General features: G+C 41.8%; 1 protein-coding gene across 1 annotated transcript; it reads left to right on the top strand.

Annotated features, from left to right (window-relative positions):
- The first annotated feature begins 222 nt into the window (after positions 1 to 222).
- Positions 223 to 12,823, top strand: LOC126384366 (CMP-N-acetylneuraminate-beta-galactosamide-alpha-2,3-sialyltransferase 1-like). The gene is made up of 8 exons (XM_050035387.1): positions 223 to 327; positions 1,383 to 1,662; positions 3,741 to 3,855; positions 4,339 to 4,506; positions 7,872 to 7,911; positions 8,052 to 8,171; positions 8,769 to 8,938; positions 11,650 to 12,823. The coding sequence occupies exons 2-7, from the start codon at positions 1,575 to 1,577 to the stop codon at positions 8,934 to 8,936; spliced, it is 699 nt and encodes a 232-aa protein (XP_049891344.1). The 5' UTR covers positions 223 to 327; positions 1,383 to 1,574; the 3' UTR covers positions 8,937 to 8,938; positions 11,650 to 12,823.
- Positions 12,824 to 13,152: the final 329 nt, after the last annotated feature.

Genomic DNA, 13,152 nt, shown 5'->3' with positions numbered 1-13,152 from the left:
ATTTCATATAAAAAGAGGATTTTAAGGTGCTTTAGATTTAAAAAAAAAAAAAACATTAATAAATTAATAAAATTAAAAACACACAGATAAGACGTGTGGGCAGTATGGGTGACAATGGACCATTTTACAAATAAAAAACAAATGTTGCCTGTATCACTGTGAAACAAGTCTTTCTGACACACCCCGTTGGCACTGATGCCAAACATTCAACACTTCCTCTTTGACTCTTCAGCCTGCCATTAATCAGCTCATTCATTGTGTACATCTCACGGGTTCTGTAAGGTGTTTCTTTTCTTGCCCCACCTTTTTTTTTAAATCTATTGTCAGGTAAGAGAAAAATAAAATCTATTTAACTCATTTCAGCTGATAGTAATTTATTAATTTTTAATTTTAAGAAATGTAGCCTGTTGTTTTATTATGTTGAAGACTCAAATGCTGTGATGAAGCTCTGATCTGATTCTGAATTATTTAATTATTTCTGCGCTGTTGTCTGGAAGAACAAGAATACTTTGTTAATGTGGTGTAGTTTTATGGCAAAGAGGCGACTAAAGTGTGGGATTATACTTTTTAATAGAAGAAACTGGTAGAAGGTAACTTAAGCTTTATTTAATAATGTATTTTTAAAGCTAAATATCATGACTATAATGCTCACAGCACCCACTATTAAATATTCTCCCTCTGGTCTCACACTGCTCTGAATCTAACCTGTTGAACCAGTTTTGCCGTGTGTGACTTTTGCTCGAAGAGGAGCAGCAGGGAAAGATAGTCTTTTCATTTTTAATGTGATGTAAGGTTTTGCATTACATTTCCTTTCTCTTCTTTTTGACTCCTACTACAGTCTTCTGTGTTCAAACTGTGTACATATAAACAACACGTGGGACATGAATGTGTCACAGAACAGTAACAGCATCAAACACAGCAGTTAATTTGCTGCTTTTAGTCATTTATAGAATTTTTTTTAATTGATTTTATTGTTTTATTTTCATATTTATTGTTGAACTGCTCTACAGGAGTCATATCACTTCATCAGAGTCAAACACAAGTCTCTCAAGCTGGCTGTTATTCACTGTGTAGATATCACAGTGCTCTTGAACACCCACAGCTGTAACCTGATGCTCTATGAAAACAAGTTGTTGGTTATAGATCAGAAACTACAATACATTGAGCTGCCTGTTGGTTTAATTTCCCTTTGTTGTCTTATGCTATTTGGGTTAATATGAAGACCTAAAATGAGACAATGTAATTTCCTCCTGTAAATGTCAGATGTGTCTCTATCATAGATAACAGAGGAGATAAACAGCAGCCAGTCTCTTCCTCTGGCACATTCACACACATGTATGACGTGACTCACCTGTGTGCCTCATCACATTTTGTATCCACAGACTGAACTTCCTTAAAGAGCGTCACACTGCTGAGATGCTTTCAAGTGGAAAAACCAGAGCAGTCATATCCATACTGTGCATCGCAGCCGTTGGGCTGTTCTCTAGATTTTCATGGAATTTATCTGGATTTTCCCTCAGCCGTCACAACTCAACTCTTTGTGCCTGTCGCAAATGTTTACCAGAAACTGATCCATGGTTAAGGGATCTTCTCAAGGCAGCCCCTCCAACCTTTCTGTCACGAAACTATACACCCTCAGTGGTGGATTTAAAATGGCTGCAGGTAAATGTCAACTTATTTTTTAAGACACAGAGCAAATGTTTTGCTTTTGGTTCACTGTTAATTATTTCAGACACTCTGCAGCAAAATAATCAGCTGTGTCTGCCAATTTTTAACCTGCAAACATCCACTAACATCTGGCTTTAAGAGTTTTAATCAGCATTCACCTCTGGGTCAAATGACTCTGCAGTAGTCAGAGTTATTTATCAGCTCCGTCTCTGATCGGCACTGATGGAAACACCCACTAATTTTAGCTCCTTTACCAGCGAGATGCAATGATACGCCACCACAAAATACCGTCTGTTTCCGCCAAAGCAGCGCTCAAACATTGGCCGAAATAAGTTGCTGCCAAGTTTGAAAGAGAGACTGAATAAGTATAAGAGAAAAAAGTAAAAAATAGTAACCACCATGAGGTTTTTATTGAGCTCCTTTATTGCTCCTCTCTACTGTTTACCTGTTCTCCGGCTTGTCCTTAGCGTTGAACATGACACACGAAAAAAAAAACAACAACACAGAAAGACATACTCGTCTGCTGCAGAGCCGTGTACACAGCGCTGGTCTACTGCCAGTGAGAAAGAGTCTACAGCCTGTTTTAGCTGGTTTACCTGTGTTTGAAGAACAGTACATGTCATTTTTGTGGAAAAGGGGTATAACACTTAAAGCACCTATACTTGATTATTGATTTATTATTTGCAAGCAAAATCTATCAAGGGACATGTATAAATATAAAGCTGCAGCAGTACCACAATTAATTAAACCACAGTTACTACAGTTAATTAAGGAGGCAACAGATAGGATTCTTTTTTTTTTTAGCTTGGCACCACTTAGCGTCAGTGGTGTTGCGTCGCACTGTCGCAACCACCAAATCGACCGTGGGGATCAGAGATAATCAATAATATGACTCTATTAGACTCTCTAAATTAAATAAAATGTAGGCTGTAAAGCCACCAGTATACCTCTGTGTATATGTAGAATGAGGTGGTGTGTGGACACTCTACTGAATAAATGAGTAAAGAGACTGAGGTTGGAGCTCAAATTGAATGGGAAACAAAGTCCAGTGTTCACTTAGCTGGGCGTAACTTAGCTGGGCGATGTCCGTGGATAGCTGCCTCCGTGAGAAGAGAACAGAAGGAAGGGAGGGGGGTATCACTGTCCGAGGGCTGCCGTAGAATGGCAACAGGATGTCAGCCGACCAACACTCGCTACCCGCTCCCTGGTTGCGGCGATTTGCGATGCTGGCCAGCTAGGAATGAACTAGCAGCCAGTACAGTACAGTCCTCTCTGGTCTAGCTAACATTTAGCCGTGTTACTTACTGATCCATTAGAAAGAAAGCTAGCTGGACATGGGTTTTGAAGCCTCTTTGGTCACGGAGCTCCCTCCATCTCTTGAACGCCTGACTGAGGTTTACTCTTGTTTTTCCTCTTCTTTTATCACTCTCCTTTTTGCTCTTCTTTGCCTCCTCACACAGAGGAGCTCCTTTTCTTTCTCCTTTTCGGCTTTTCTTTTTTCACTTGTCTCCAAACTTTGTCCGTCTGCCATTGTGCTGGTGACTCAACTATCTCATGCCCAACTCCTCATAAGGACCAGCTCCAGTCCCTGATTGGCTGACCGACCAGTTTCGCAATACATGACGCATTTCCTGCTGTAAAGCAGATTTTTTACGCGAAATTTTGGCACCGGTGGCAGAAGCTTATTGCAAAGATTGCAAAGCCACTAAGGTAACCTATGTAAACGCTGATAGTCTGATTTTACTGTGGCCACTACCCTGTGCAACCCACATTATTTTCATCATGATATATTTAGGAAACAATGCTATCTGTTGCCTCTTTAAAGAATGTAAATACACTAGAAAGAAATGTAATGTATGAATAGTGTGAAAAACAATGTTTGATTTCAGGAGAATCTTGAGGATTATAGTTTTAAACACCACAGCTTTGATATGTGATTAAATTGTAAACTGATGCTGGAATAACGTTCTTTTTCTGTTATGTCTGTCAGCGCTTAAGGTCGGATGGACATAACATCAATTTCTACAAAACAACAGTGGACAACCTGTTTAAAATCTTCCCATCCGTTCCAGATGTTGTAAAACCCGGCCCTGTCCGCTGCAGGACTTGTGCTGTGGTGGGGAACTCTGGTAATTTGATAGGATCACAGTATGGACCTCGCATAGATATGCACGATATCGTAATAAGGTAAGTCATTACTGACATTTGAACACTGATGTTGACACAAAGACAAATTCTAAAATCTGCTGGTTCACATAAATGCAACTGGTTGAGATGGTGTATCACCTCTGTGCAACAACTCTCTGTACTTCTGTTCTGTTTTGCACCTTTTCAGACTTATTTTGTGGCTGAGTATAATTTGTAGCTTCTTAGAAATATGAATGAGGATAGTGACAGTGAAGCTACAACTGGCTACAGTTCCATTTGTAGAAGTGACTAATTTGAGCCGAGCTCAGACCGGCCTGTTCACACCACTGCAACTTTTATCTGTAACGTTCTAAAACGGTTCTGCCTCGTAGCGAATCTTTGGTCTGAACTGGACTTAACAAATTCATAATCAGTAGAGGGTGAACATCATTCAGGATTCCCAAAGACTGTGAACACCAATCACCACATCATTGTTCTTTAACTACATGATATTAAATACATGTATTCCCTTGTATCTTTCAGAATGAACCATGGCACTACTAAAGGCTACGAAACAGATGTTGGGACCAAAACAACTCATCATGTAATGTATCCAGAGAGTGCTGTTAATTTGGACGACACCACTCATCTTGTGATGTTTTCATTCAAGATGAGCGATCTACTGTGGCTCCTCAAGAAATTCGATTCAGGGTGGGTGTGTGACAAAGAGTTGCTACCTGTAGACAAATCTGTGACTGAATGAAAAACCTACGTAGGTAGTAGGTAAAATAATTGAATAGATTTATAGATCTTGCGCTTCAGCCAAAAATAAAGCTGGATCGGTGCTCACAGCACAGGACAAAATACGTCACAGGGAGTCTTGTGGGGGGTACTACAACAATACAGGGTACCGGGGTTGTTGCCACAAGCCATTCAGTCCTTGTATAACCAAAGTGAGAGCTGTATCCACATACTTGGCACAAAGTCAAACATGTTTGCGGTTGGTTTTAGCCTCCACCAGGGTTGTCCCTTGTCTCCGATTCTGTTTGTGATGTTCATGGTCAGGATCTCAAGGTACAGCCGGGGGAGGAAGGGGTTTGGTGACCTCAGAATTGGTATCTTTGCAGATGATGTGGTTCTGTTGGCTACATCATAGCCCTCCAGCATGCACTGGGGATGAGAGTCAGCACCTCCAAGTCTAAGGCCATGGATCTCTGCTGGAAACCAGTGGATTGCCCCCTCTGGGTTGGGGGAGAGTTGCTGCCTCAAGCGAAGGAGTTGAAGTATCTCTGGATCTTTTTCACGAGTGAGGGTAGAATGGAACGTGAGATGAATCAGCGGTTTGGCGCAGCATGTGCAGTGATGCCGGTGTTTTCAATTTACTGGTCCATCTATGTTCCAAACCTCACCTATGGTCATGAGCTCTGGGTAATGAATGAAAGAATGAGGTCGCAGATGCAAGTGGTGAAAATGAGTTTCCTCCATGGGGTGGCTGGGCTCAGCCTTAGAGACAGAATAAGGAGTTTGGACATCCGGAGGGAGCTCGGATTAGAGCCGCTGCTCCTTTGTTTTGAAAGGGGTCAGTTAAGGTGGTTCAGGCATGCCTCCTGGGTGCCTCCCGGGTGTTCTGACCACGTCCCACTGGTAGGAGACTGGAGGGATTTTATATCTCGTCTGGCCTGGGAAACCCTAAGGGATCCCCAGGAGAAGCTGGAAAACGTTGCAGGGAGAGGGGTGTCTGGAGTTCTTTGCTGTAGTGTACAGAAAGATGGTCGTTACAATGAGCAAAAGTTTCTTCTCTGAGCAATTGAAATTTTAATTTTATCGCAATTTAGTTGTATAGCTCAGCTGTTACACTGCTCTCAGACTGACTAACAGAGAGCTAGCCAAGAGGAGGAGGTGGTTGGTGTGAGGGAGGGACAACAATCTCCTGGCTTTCTAGTACTTACGCCTTTGAATTACCCATTTGCGCTATTGTATTAATGAGATTCACACGTTATCACCTTATAAAGTTAATATGGTGAATATGTTGGATGTTAATATGAACATATTGATTAGAGCAGTGTTAATCCATATTGTTTACATTCTAACATGTGTGTAAATCAAAGCAGCTCCATCATATCGGTAACCGATATGATGTAATGATATGCTTGCTGCTAACACTGTGGGATCTCCCCCTATTGTCACATCACCTTGACAGTAATTTGAGAGTACGTGTTAGTAATTTGTGATAAACCAGACAGACACTCGAAACCCATGGTGCCATAGTTTCTACAGGCATAGGCAGATCATGATACAATGAGGCACCTCCAGCAGGGCCGTTTCTCCCCACAGAGTTGAAGGGCTCATATTGCCAAGAGTTCTGAGCCATCGTTGGGCCTTCTCCATTGTCACTCTTGGTCGCGCTGAGTCAAAACATGCCGTGCATATTGCATTTCCTTTGTCAGTTTTAACACGCTGAGCTGAGCATTGCGTGCTGTGCCAGAGATGGCTGATCTCTGAGGTAGGGCCAAAAGGGTGCCTGCCTGCCTCCAAATGGGTAGGGGTGATGTCTTGGTGACAACAGCCAACTACCGACGACCCCCCCCCTTTCTCTCCCTGAAACAACCATGTGTGTTGTGACACTGAACTCACCTCTGTCTGCAGGAGACCAGAGAGAAAGGCGTTTTTAAAAGTCTCTGTGTGTTCAGCTCTCTGTACGTCTGCAGCTTTAATTGAATCTCTGTGGTTTGGAGTTCAGTTTCTGTCCTGCGTCCTGTTTTTACTTTAGATATCTGCATCCGGTCCGTCATGGTGAAGCCTCGCCAACCCTCACCTATGGTCATGAACTCTGTGTAGTGACTGAAAGAATGAGATCACGGATACAAGCGGTGGAAATGAGTTTCCTCTGTGGGGTGCCTGGCCTCAGCCTTTGAGATAGGGTGAGGAGCTCGGAGTAGAGCCGCTGCTCCTTCGCATTGAAAGGGGTCAGTTGAGGTGGTTCGGGCATCTGACTAGGATACTTCCTGGGCGCCTCCTGCTGGAGGTGTCCCGGGCACGTCCCACGGGTAGGAAGCCCGTCAGTTAAAGACACACCTTTAAGTGAGTAGCCCTGTTACGATGGAGACACAAATCCCTGCCGCGCTGGGCTCAAGGGTCAAACCAGACCAAACCAAGCCAAGCCAGTCCATGACTGGATGNCACTGGAGGGATTACATATCTCATCTGGCCTGGGAACACCTCGGGGTCCTCCAGGAGGAGCTGGAAGGCGTTGCCGGGGAGAGGGATGTCTGGGGTGCTTTGCTCGGCATGAAAGAGCATGAAAATGGATGGATGGATGAAATATAGGCTTTATTTTACTGTTTCATGTTCACTTTCAGCCGTATGAGTTAAGTGTTAAGGGACTTTTATTGTGAAGAATCAGTAGGAAATGTGTTCAGCACCTAATTAGTGGAACTTTGTCAGCGGCTTTTCTTTAATGAAAACAAATCTACTCATACAGCAGGGAGGAAGAGTAAAAGCAGAAACAGCCACAGGCTCCTACCTCACCTCTACAAACAGCCCACCTTCAATACAAAAACTTCTTTTACCTGCCATCCTGTGTGATGGAGAGACACTTCAAGCTAAAAATAATGGGGGACTTAAGCTGTGGATCAGCCGGCTGCTTTCACACTTCATCATTTGAGACAAGCTGTCATCAGTTAAAGACACACCTTTAAGTGAGTAGCCCTGTTACGATGGAGACACAAATCCCTGCCGCGCTGGGCTCAAGGGTCAAACCAGACCAAACCAAGCCAAGCCAGTCCATGACTGGATGCCATACATAAACTGAGAGGACAGAAACACTCATAGGGGCCCCTGAGTCCTTATGCTACTAGGTCTGATACAATACAGTCATGCATCTAGGAACTAGATAACAAAAAACACAAGCTTTACTGACACATGAGGTGTGAAAACATGTAGGACGGAAGCTTATACTGGCTTCACATTGTTCATCATATTTATTATTACCTACCCAGTTATTGATTATAGGTGTTGCAATGGCCTGTATGAATACTGCAAAATACTTGGTAATCAATTCATTTTATCTCCAACAGGGACGACAGTTCTGTGAAGAGGATAGCTAACAAGGATCTGGTGAGTATTCTAAATGATTTTGCATGGCACTGACATATTTAATACATCATCCATTAATACACTGTGTTGTATTGTGCATTGACTGCAGAAAGGAATGGTTTATGAATGTCAGTTTAAAGGCCAAATCTGATTCACATCAGGTGATGATCCTCAATCCAGCTTTCATGAGATATGTTTATGAAATGTGGCTGGGAAAGAGGGGCAGCCATCCATCCACTGGATTTCTCACTCTGGTTCTCAGCCTGCAGATTTGTGATGAGGTGAGTTTATAATTACACATCATAACGACAATTTCATGCCGTTTCACTGACTCCAGTCCACGCACTGACAGCTAGTGGCAACAGTGCACCTAGAAACAATGATGTGCCAGCAATGAAAAAATGAAACATAGAAATACAATACAAGAAATGAGCAAAAGTTCAACATTCGAGGATCCAGTTAGCGTAAATTAGAGTGAAGACTGGGGGAAACAGCTAGCCTGGTTCTGGAGTAACAGAATTAGCCTCTCAGTGCTTACATGACACCAACTCACAAATTATGTCCTGTGTTTGTACTAATATAAGACTGTAAATATGAATTTTGCCACACTACTAATATTCCTGCTGCCTGTCTTTATGCTAAGCTAAGCTATCTGCCTCTAGATTCATTTATCATACCAACACCAGAGTGGTGTGGATCGTCTTCTTAAGAGAATAAGGATGAACTTTCCAAAATGCCAAAGTATTCATTTAAGGTTTAAAGACAGCAAAATGAAGCGTTAATTTAAATAAGAAGGTCTACATTTAAAAAAGTTTAGTGGCAACAATAATTCAAGTTAAATCCAGCAGGGTTCATGGTTTAATTTTTTGTTTTCCCAGGTCAGCGTCTTTGGGTTTGGAGCAGATAGAAATGGAAACTGGAACCATTACTTTGAAATCCTCAGAAACAAAAACTGGAAAACTGGACCTCACGCAGGAATGCATGAATATAATATTATTCAGCAACTGTACCAGAAGAAGAAAATTGTTTTCTTTAAAGGATTTTAAATGTAAGTTTTGTTTCTCTCTCAACTGCATGAACATGAGCAGAGCTGAGTAGGCCCCTGCTCTAACTTTAAAAGGACGGTTCATCTACAAAACAAAAACACATATTTTTCCTCTTAACTCAACAGCAAAGTCTCTTTCCAGGAAACTGCTCATAAACTTTACATTGTGATCATGTCACAGAGTTTTAAATTGCTTTTCTCAGTTGAGCAAAGTTTGGGGAATACAAAACCACCATGGTTCAAAAATCATAACTGACCTTGTTTGCTGTTCAGGTTCTGTCAACAACTTTACAGATGTCTCTTTTACAATGGTTGCCTATGGGGAAAATGCTTCTTTGGGCTGCAGGAGATGTTTTCGCTGCAATATTGCTAGTGGCCACTGGGGAAATAATTTACTGCAAGGCTGGACTTCTTTCCTGGGGGCCTGGATGTGATGTGAGCTTGTTCTGTGGTGCTAGGTGAGCTAGCAGGAGAAGCACACTTCCTCCTGTAGGCATCTGTCACTGATATCTCCAACACTCTGTAACTCACACCGAAACAATCCAGACTGATAAATAGCACCACAGTGAAGAGGAAAAAGACATATTTTTGATTTGGGGGTGAACTGTCCCTTTAAGAGAGCATTGGAAAAAATCATTTGCAGTTGATTTTGCCTTTTATTAGTCATATTTATTGAGCATTTAAATGTGTTCATGTTTAAGTTGTTGTGAACTTCAGGTTTGGTTTTGTAGACTTAAGTCCTGGTGTACAATCTGTTATTTTGTCCATCAGTACATAATTTAAACCGTTTAACATATGAAAAGTAGCCTACTGTAGCAAACCATCCACAGTGTGCACCAGGAATGAGTCCTAAAACCCGGAAACGAGTTAGCATTTAGCACTCCTGGTTCCCTCGTCTTAGAGTCAATGGACTTTTAATTACAGTAGATGCCTGAAAAAGGTCTGTGGTTAACACAAGCTTAAGAGTGTTTCACATTTTGTTGTATAACATAAAATACATCAGTAAGTACCCAACTCGTGAATTTTGAAGCTTTATTGTGTCTTTAAAAAGGCAGTTGCTAACAAGTTGCTAAAAAGCCTTGCGCAGACAGCAGAGTTTTTCGAGTTTTTCAGAAGTATCTAGCGACGAGGTGAATATTTATTTAGGAATCTAAACCATGTTACGATATGTTATAGCTTACCAGTGAGATACAGGTTATCTGTGAGATATATGTTAGGAGTGTTTTATCTCTAACTGTTTNACAGATAAGGCTGTAGGCTAGGCTAACCATTTAGCTGTAAGTAAGTAAGTAAGTAAATTTTATTTATATAGCACTTCTCACAGAGAGGACTCACAAAGTGCTTCACAAGATAAAATACAAAAAATACAATAACAGAAACAATGCAAAATACACAAAAACAAATAAAAAGTAAAGTGCAGCGAAATACAGAGATGATACAATGGACAAGTAATGGAATGCATGCCTAAACAGATGTGTTTTTAACTGCTTTTTAAAAATGTCCAATGGAAGAGGCCGCTCTCAGCTCATGAGGTAGTGCATTCCACCATTTCATGTAGCTGTAGCTCTGGGATAACGTTAGCCAAGGCTAGGATAACGTTAGCACGTAAACGTAACCGTTACTCGAACTTAGCCGAGAGGGAAAAGTAGTTGCAAACATGAAGCCAAAATGATTTTAAAATATCAGATTGAATTACCTGTCTAGCAGAAAGCAGGCAACCTCCGTATCCCTTGTGAAATCCTTCTCCTTCAGGAGTTCTTTCCACCTGGAATAAGCAGCGCAGATATTCACTCGCGTTTTGTCCCGTCCTCGCTTATCTGATCTTCATCTTTTATTTGGTGGCGTGGTTTCCCTCTTACGGGGCAAAACATGTGTGTGGTCCTCCATTTAAAGTGCGACAGAATCATAAAAGTACAAAGCAGGTTCACGCAGAAGCGCCCTGAATTGATCTTCACCTTAACCGTCCCCAGTGACGGCAAGTTCTAGGTAAACGCGAAAGGCGAAGCGCGTATATCCCTTTCGGCCACTGTATTCAAATATGGCGACGCAAGAGGGCAGCCTCCAGCAGACCGCGCCCTGCCTGTGTATATATATGGAGAAATCATTCTAAGCCTATGAGAAAGCTTCCATTTGTATGTGAATTGCATTACACTTTAGTAAATATATATTTATGGAAGCAATAGTTGATATTTGCAAATAAACAACCACGTAAATTACACATTGTAACTTTAACTTTTTACTTCTGCTGATTGCATTAGGCTTCAAAATCATGAAAGTGGTGTTCATTTGTGAACAAACCATCCAAGTATCAAAAACATTTATTCATCACACAGTTTATTTTCTGTAATAATCCAAAATCTGACTGAAAAAAGATCCCAGAGACTTTTTGACAAGGGAACCAGGGCAACACTAACTTCCGTGCCAGCCTAGACAAAAGATTGTCATCCCTGGAGCAATCCATCATGTCTACAAACAGGTGTAATATTTTTTTGTCAATCATATACTCAACTGTCTAACATATGGAAAGTAGCCTACCGTAGCAAACCACCCATCATGTCTACAAACAGGTGCAATATCAGGGCCATATATTTATTATCTGTTAAAAACACAAAGCAATAAAAAAACGTCTCTAACAAGTATGGCTCCCTGGCTCTGCTCACACTGGTTGCCTCAGTTCTTTGACTCATTGGCTTGTGGCTGCCGTTCTTTTACAGGGTCGGGAAGCTGCTGACACCGGGCGAGAGGCAGGGTACGCCATCACAGGGCAGACACACCACCATTCACACCTGCTTTCACACCTGTGGGTAACTCAGAGTCAACAGTTAACCTAAGCTGCATGTTTCTGAATTGTGGAAGGACGCTGACACGGGGAGAACATGCAAACTCCACACAGAAGGACCTGAGTCAGTCAGCTCTTTTGACTTTGTGATGTTTTTATGTTTGAAGAAAATATGAAAAAATAAGTAAACAAAAAGACTTGTCATACACAGCAGGTGTGACTGATAACACTGATAATGGCTGTGTTCCATTTGGGTGTGTCAGTATGATGACTCTGGTATCACGTCCAACAACATACTGCATACACAGCTATTGAGTTACTGCCATCAGATACACCTGCGTGTTTGGTTTGTTGCAATGTCAAGTTTTCATGAAGAATACGGTGAAATTAAAATCAAGGTTTCCTGACACTGATGGCGACATGCCCTGACTGTGTAAACAATGAAGCCCATTGGCTGCCAGACCTCTGATAATGCACTAATGGGACCGGTTTTGTTGGTGTAGCAAGGTGTGTGCACAGCGCTTCTTCATGGGACACTGAAATACTTTTTTTAGAGAGGGAACGTGACATCGCTGGCTTCATCAAGTTAGGGAAATTATGCTCTGAATACATGCTTTCCTCAGACGTGACAGGACATCTACAGAAAGTACCATGCACCTGCAGGATAGTTGGCACCTGATGCCTGGTGGTTTTTAAAAGGCATTTTGCTGTTGCTGCCTACTTTATAATGTCTGATGGACACATGCAAGGAATGACAAGACGTTGAGGTGGAGCCATCAGATCATTCCAAGCATGGTTTCAGTGTGTGCGCATCCAAGGGGTGGTGTTCTGTAGATTCCTGTGACAATGTTGACTTGAATGTTGAATAATTTGGAGACTGTTTGGTGGACGTGGGGAGAGTTAAATCACAAAGTTAATTTATTTATCCATGCAGTTAGCATGAATGAAGGTTGAAAATACAAGGATGAAGTGCTGGGCTGGTTATTACTGTGATTGTATGGGGTTTTTTTCACTTTGTTTGCCACTTCTGCCAAACTGTAGCAGTGCTAAATCTCAGGCACAGTGTTTTCTGTACAAATGTATTTATGTTTTATGTTGCCATCTCCCCTTTGGAGACAATAAAAATCTATCTAAAAATCCATAAGTCCCAAAATGAATTTTCTTGTGGTTACCGCTGCAGCGCCCACCCTTTGGTTTGCCGGTTACACACTTAGCTTTTGCAGCACTGTTGCCATAGTTTAGTGCTGTTTATGGAGTTAGCACAGTTAGCTGCCTCTAGACAACTCATCACATAGAGTCTTTTAACTCAAAGATTAGAAGGAAAAAAATGGAGCTACATGCTTGCAACCATAGACTGTATGATAAAGATGGAGAGCAGCAGAGCAGTGTGGGGGAGAGGTGAACGGTGACACTGATGAAAAAATGTAACTGCAGGGTG

This window comes from Epinephelus moara, chromosome 22 (assembly GCF_006386435.1).
Source record: "Epinephelus moara isolate mb chromosome 22, YSFRI_EMoa_1.0, whole genome shotgun sequence".
Classification (NCBI taxonomy): Eukaryota; Metazoa; Chordata; class Actinopteri; order Perciformes; family Serranidae; genus Epinephelus; species Epinephelus moara.
This window is presented reverse-complemented; position numbering and strand designations above follow the sequence as displayed.

Coding starts and splice junctions, on each gene's coding strand:
- LOC126384366 (XM_050035387.1), top strand. CDS start 1,575: ATGGTTAAGGGATCTTCTCAAGGCAGCCCCTCCAACCTTTCTGTCACG. Junction 3,856..4,338: donor ATGCACGATATCGTAATAAG/GTAAGTCATTAC, acceptor TGTATCTTTCAG/AATGAACCATGGCACTACTA. Junction 8,172..8,768: donor GCCTGCAGATTTGTGATGAG/GTGAGTTTATAA, acceptor TTGTTTTCCCAG/GTCAGCGTCTTTGGGTTTGG.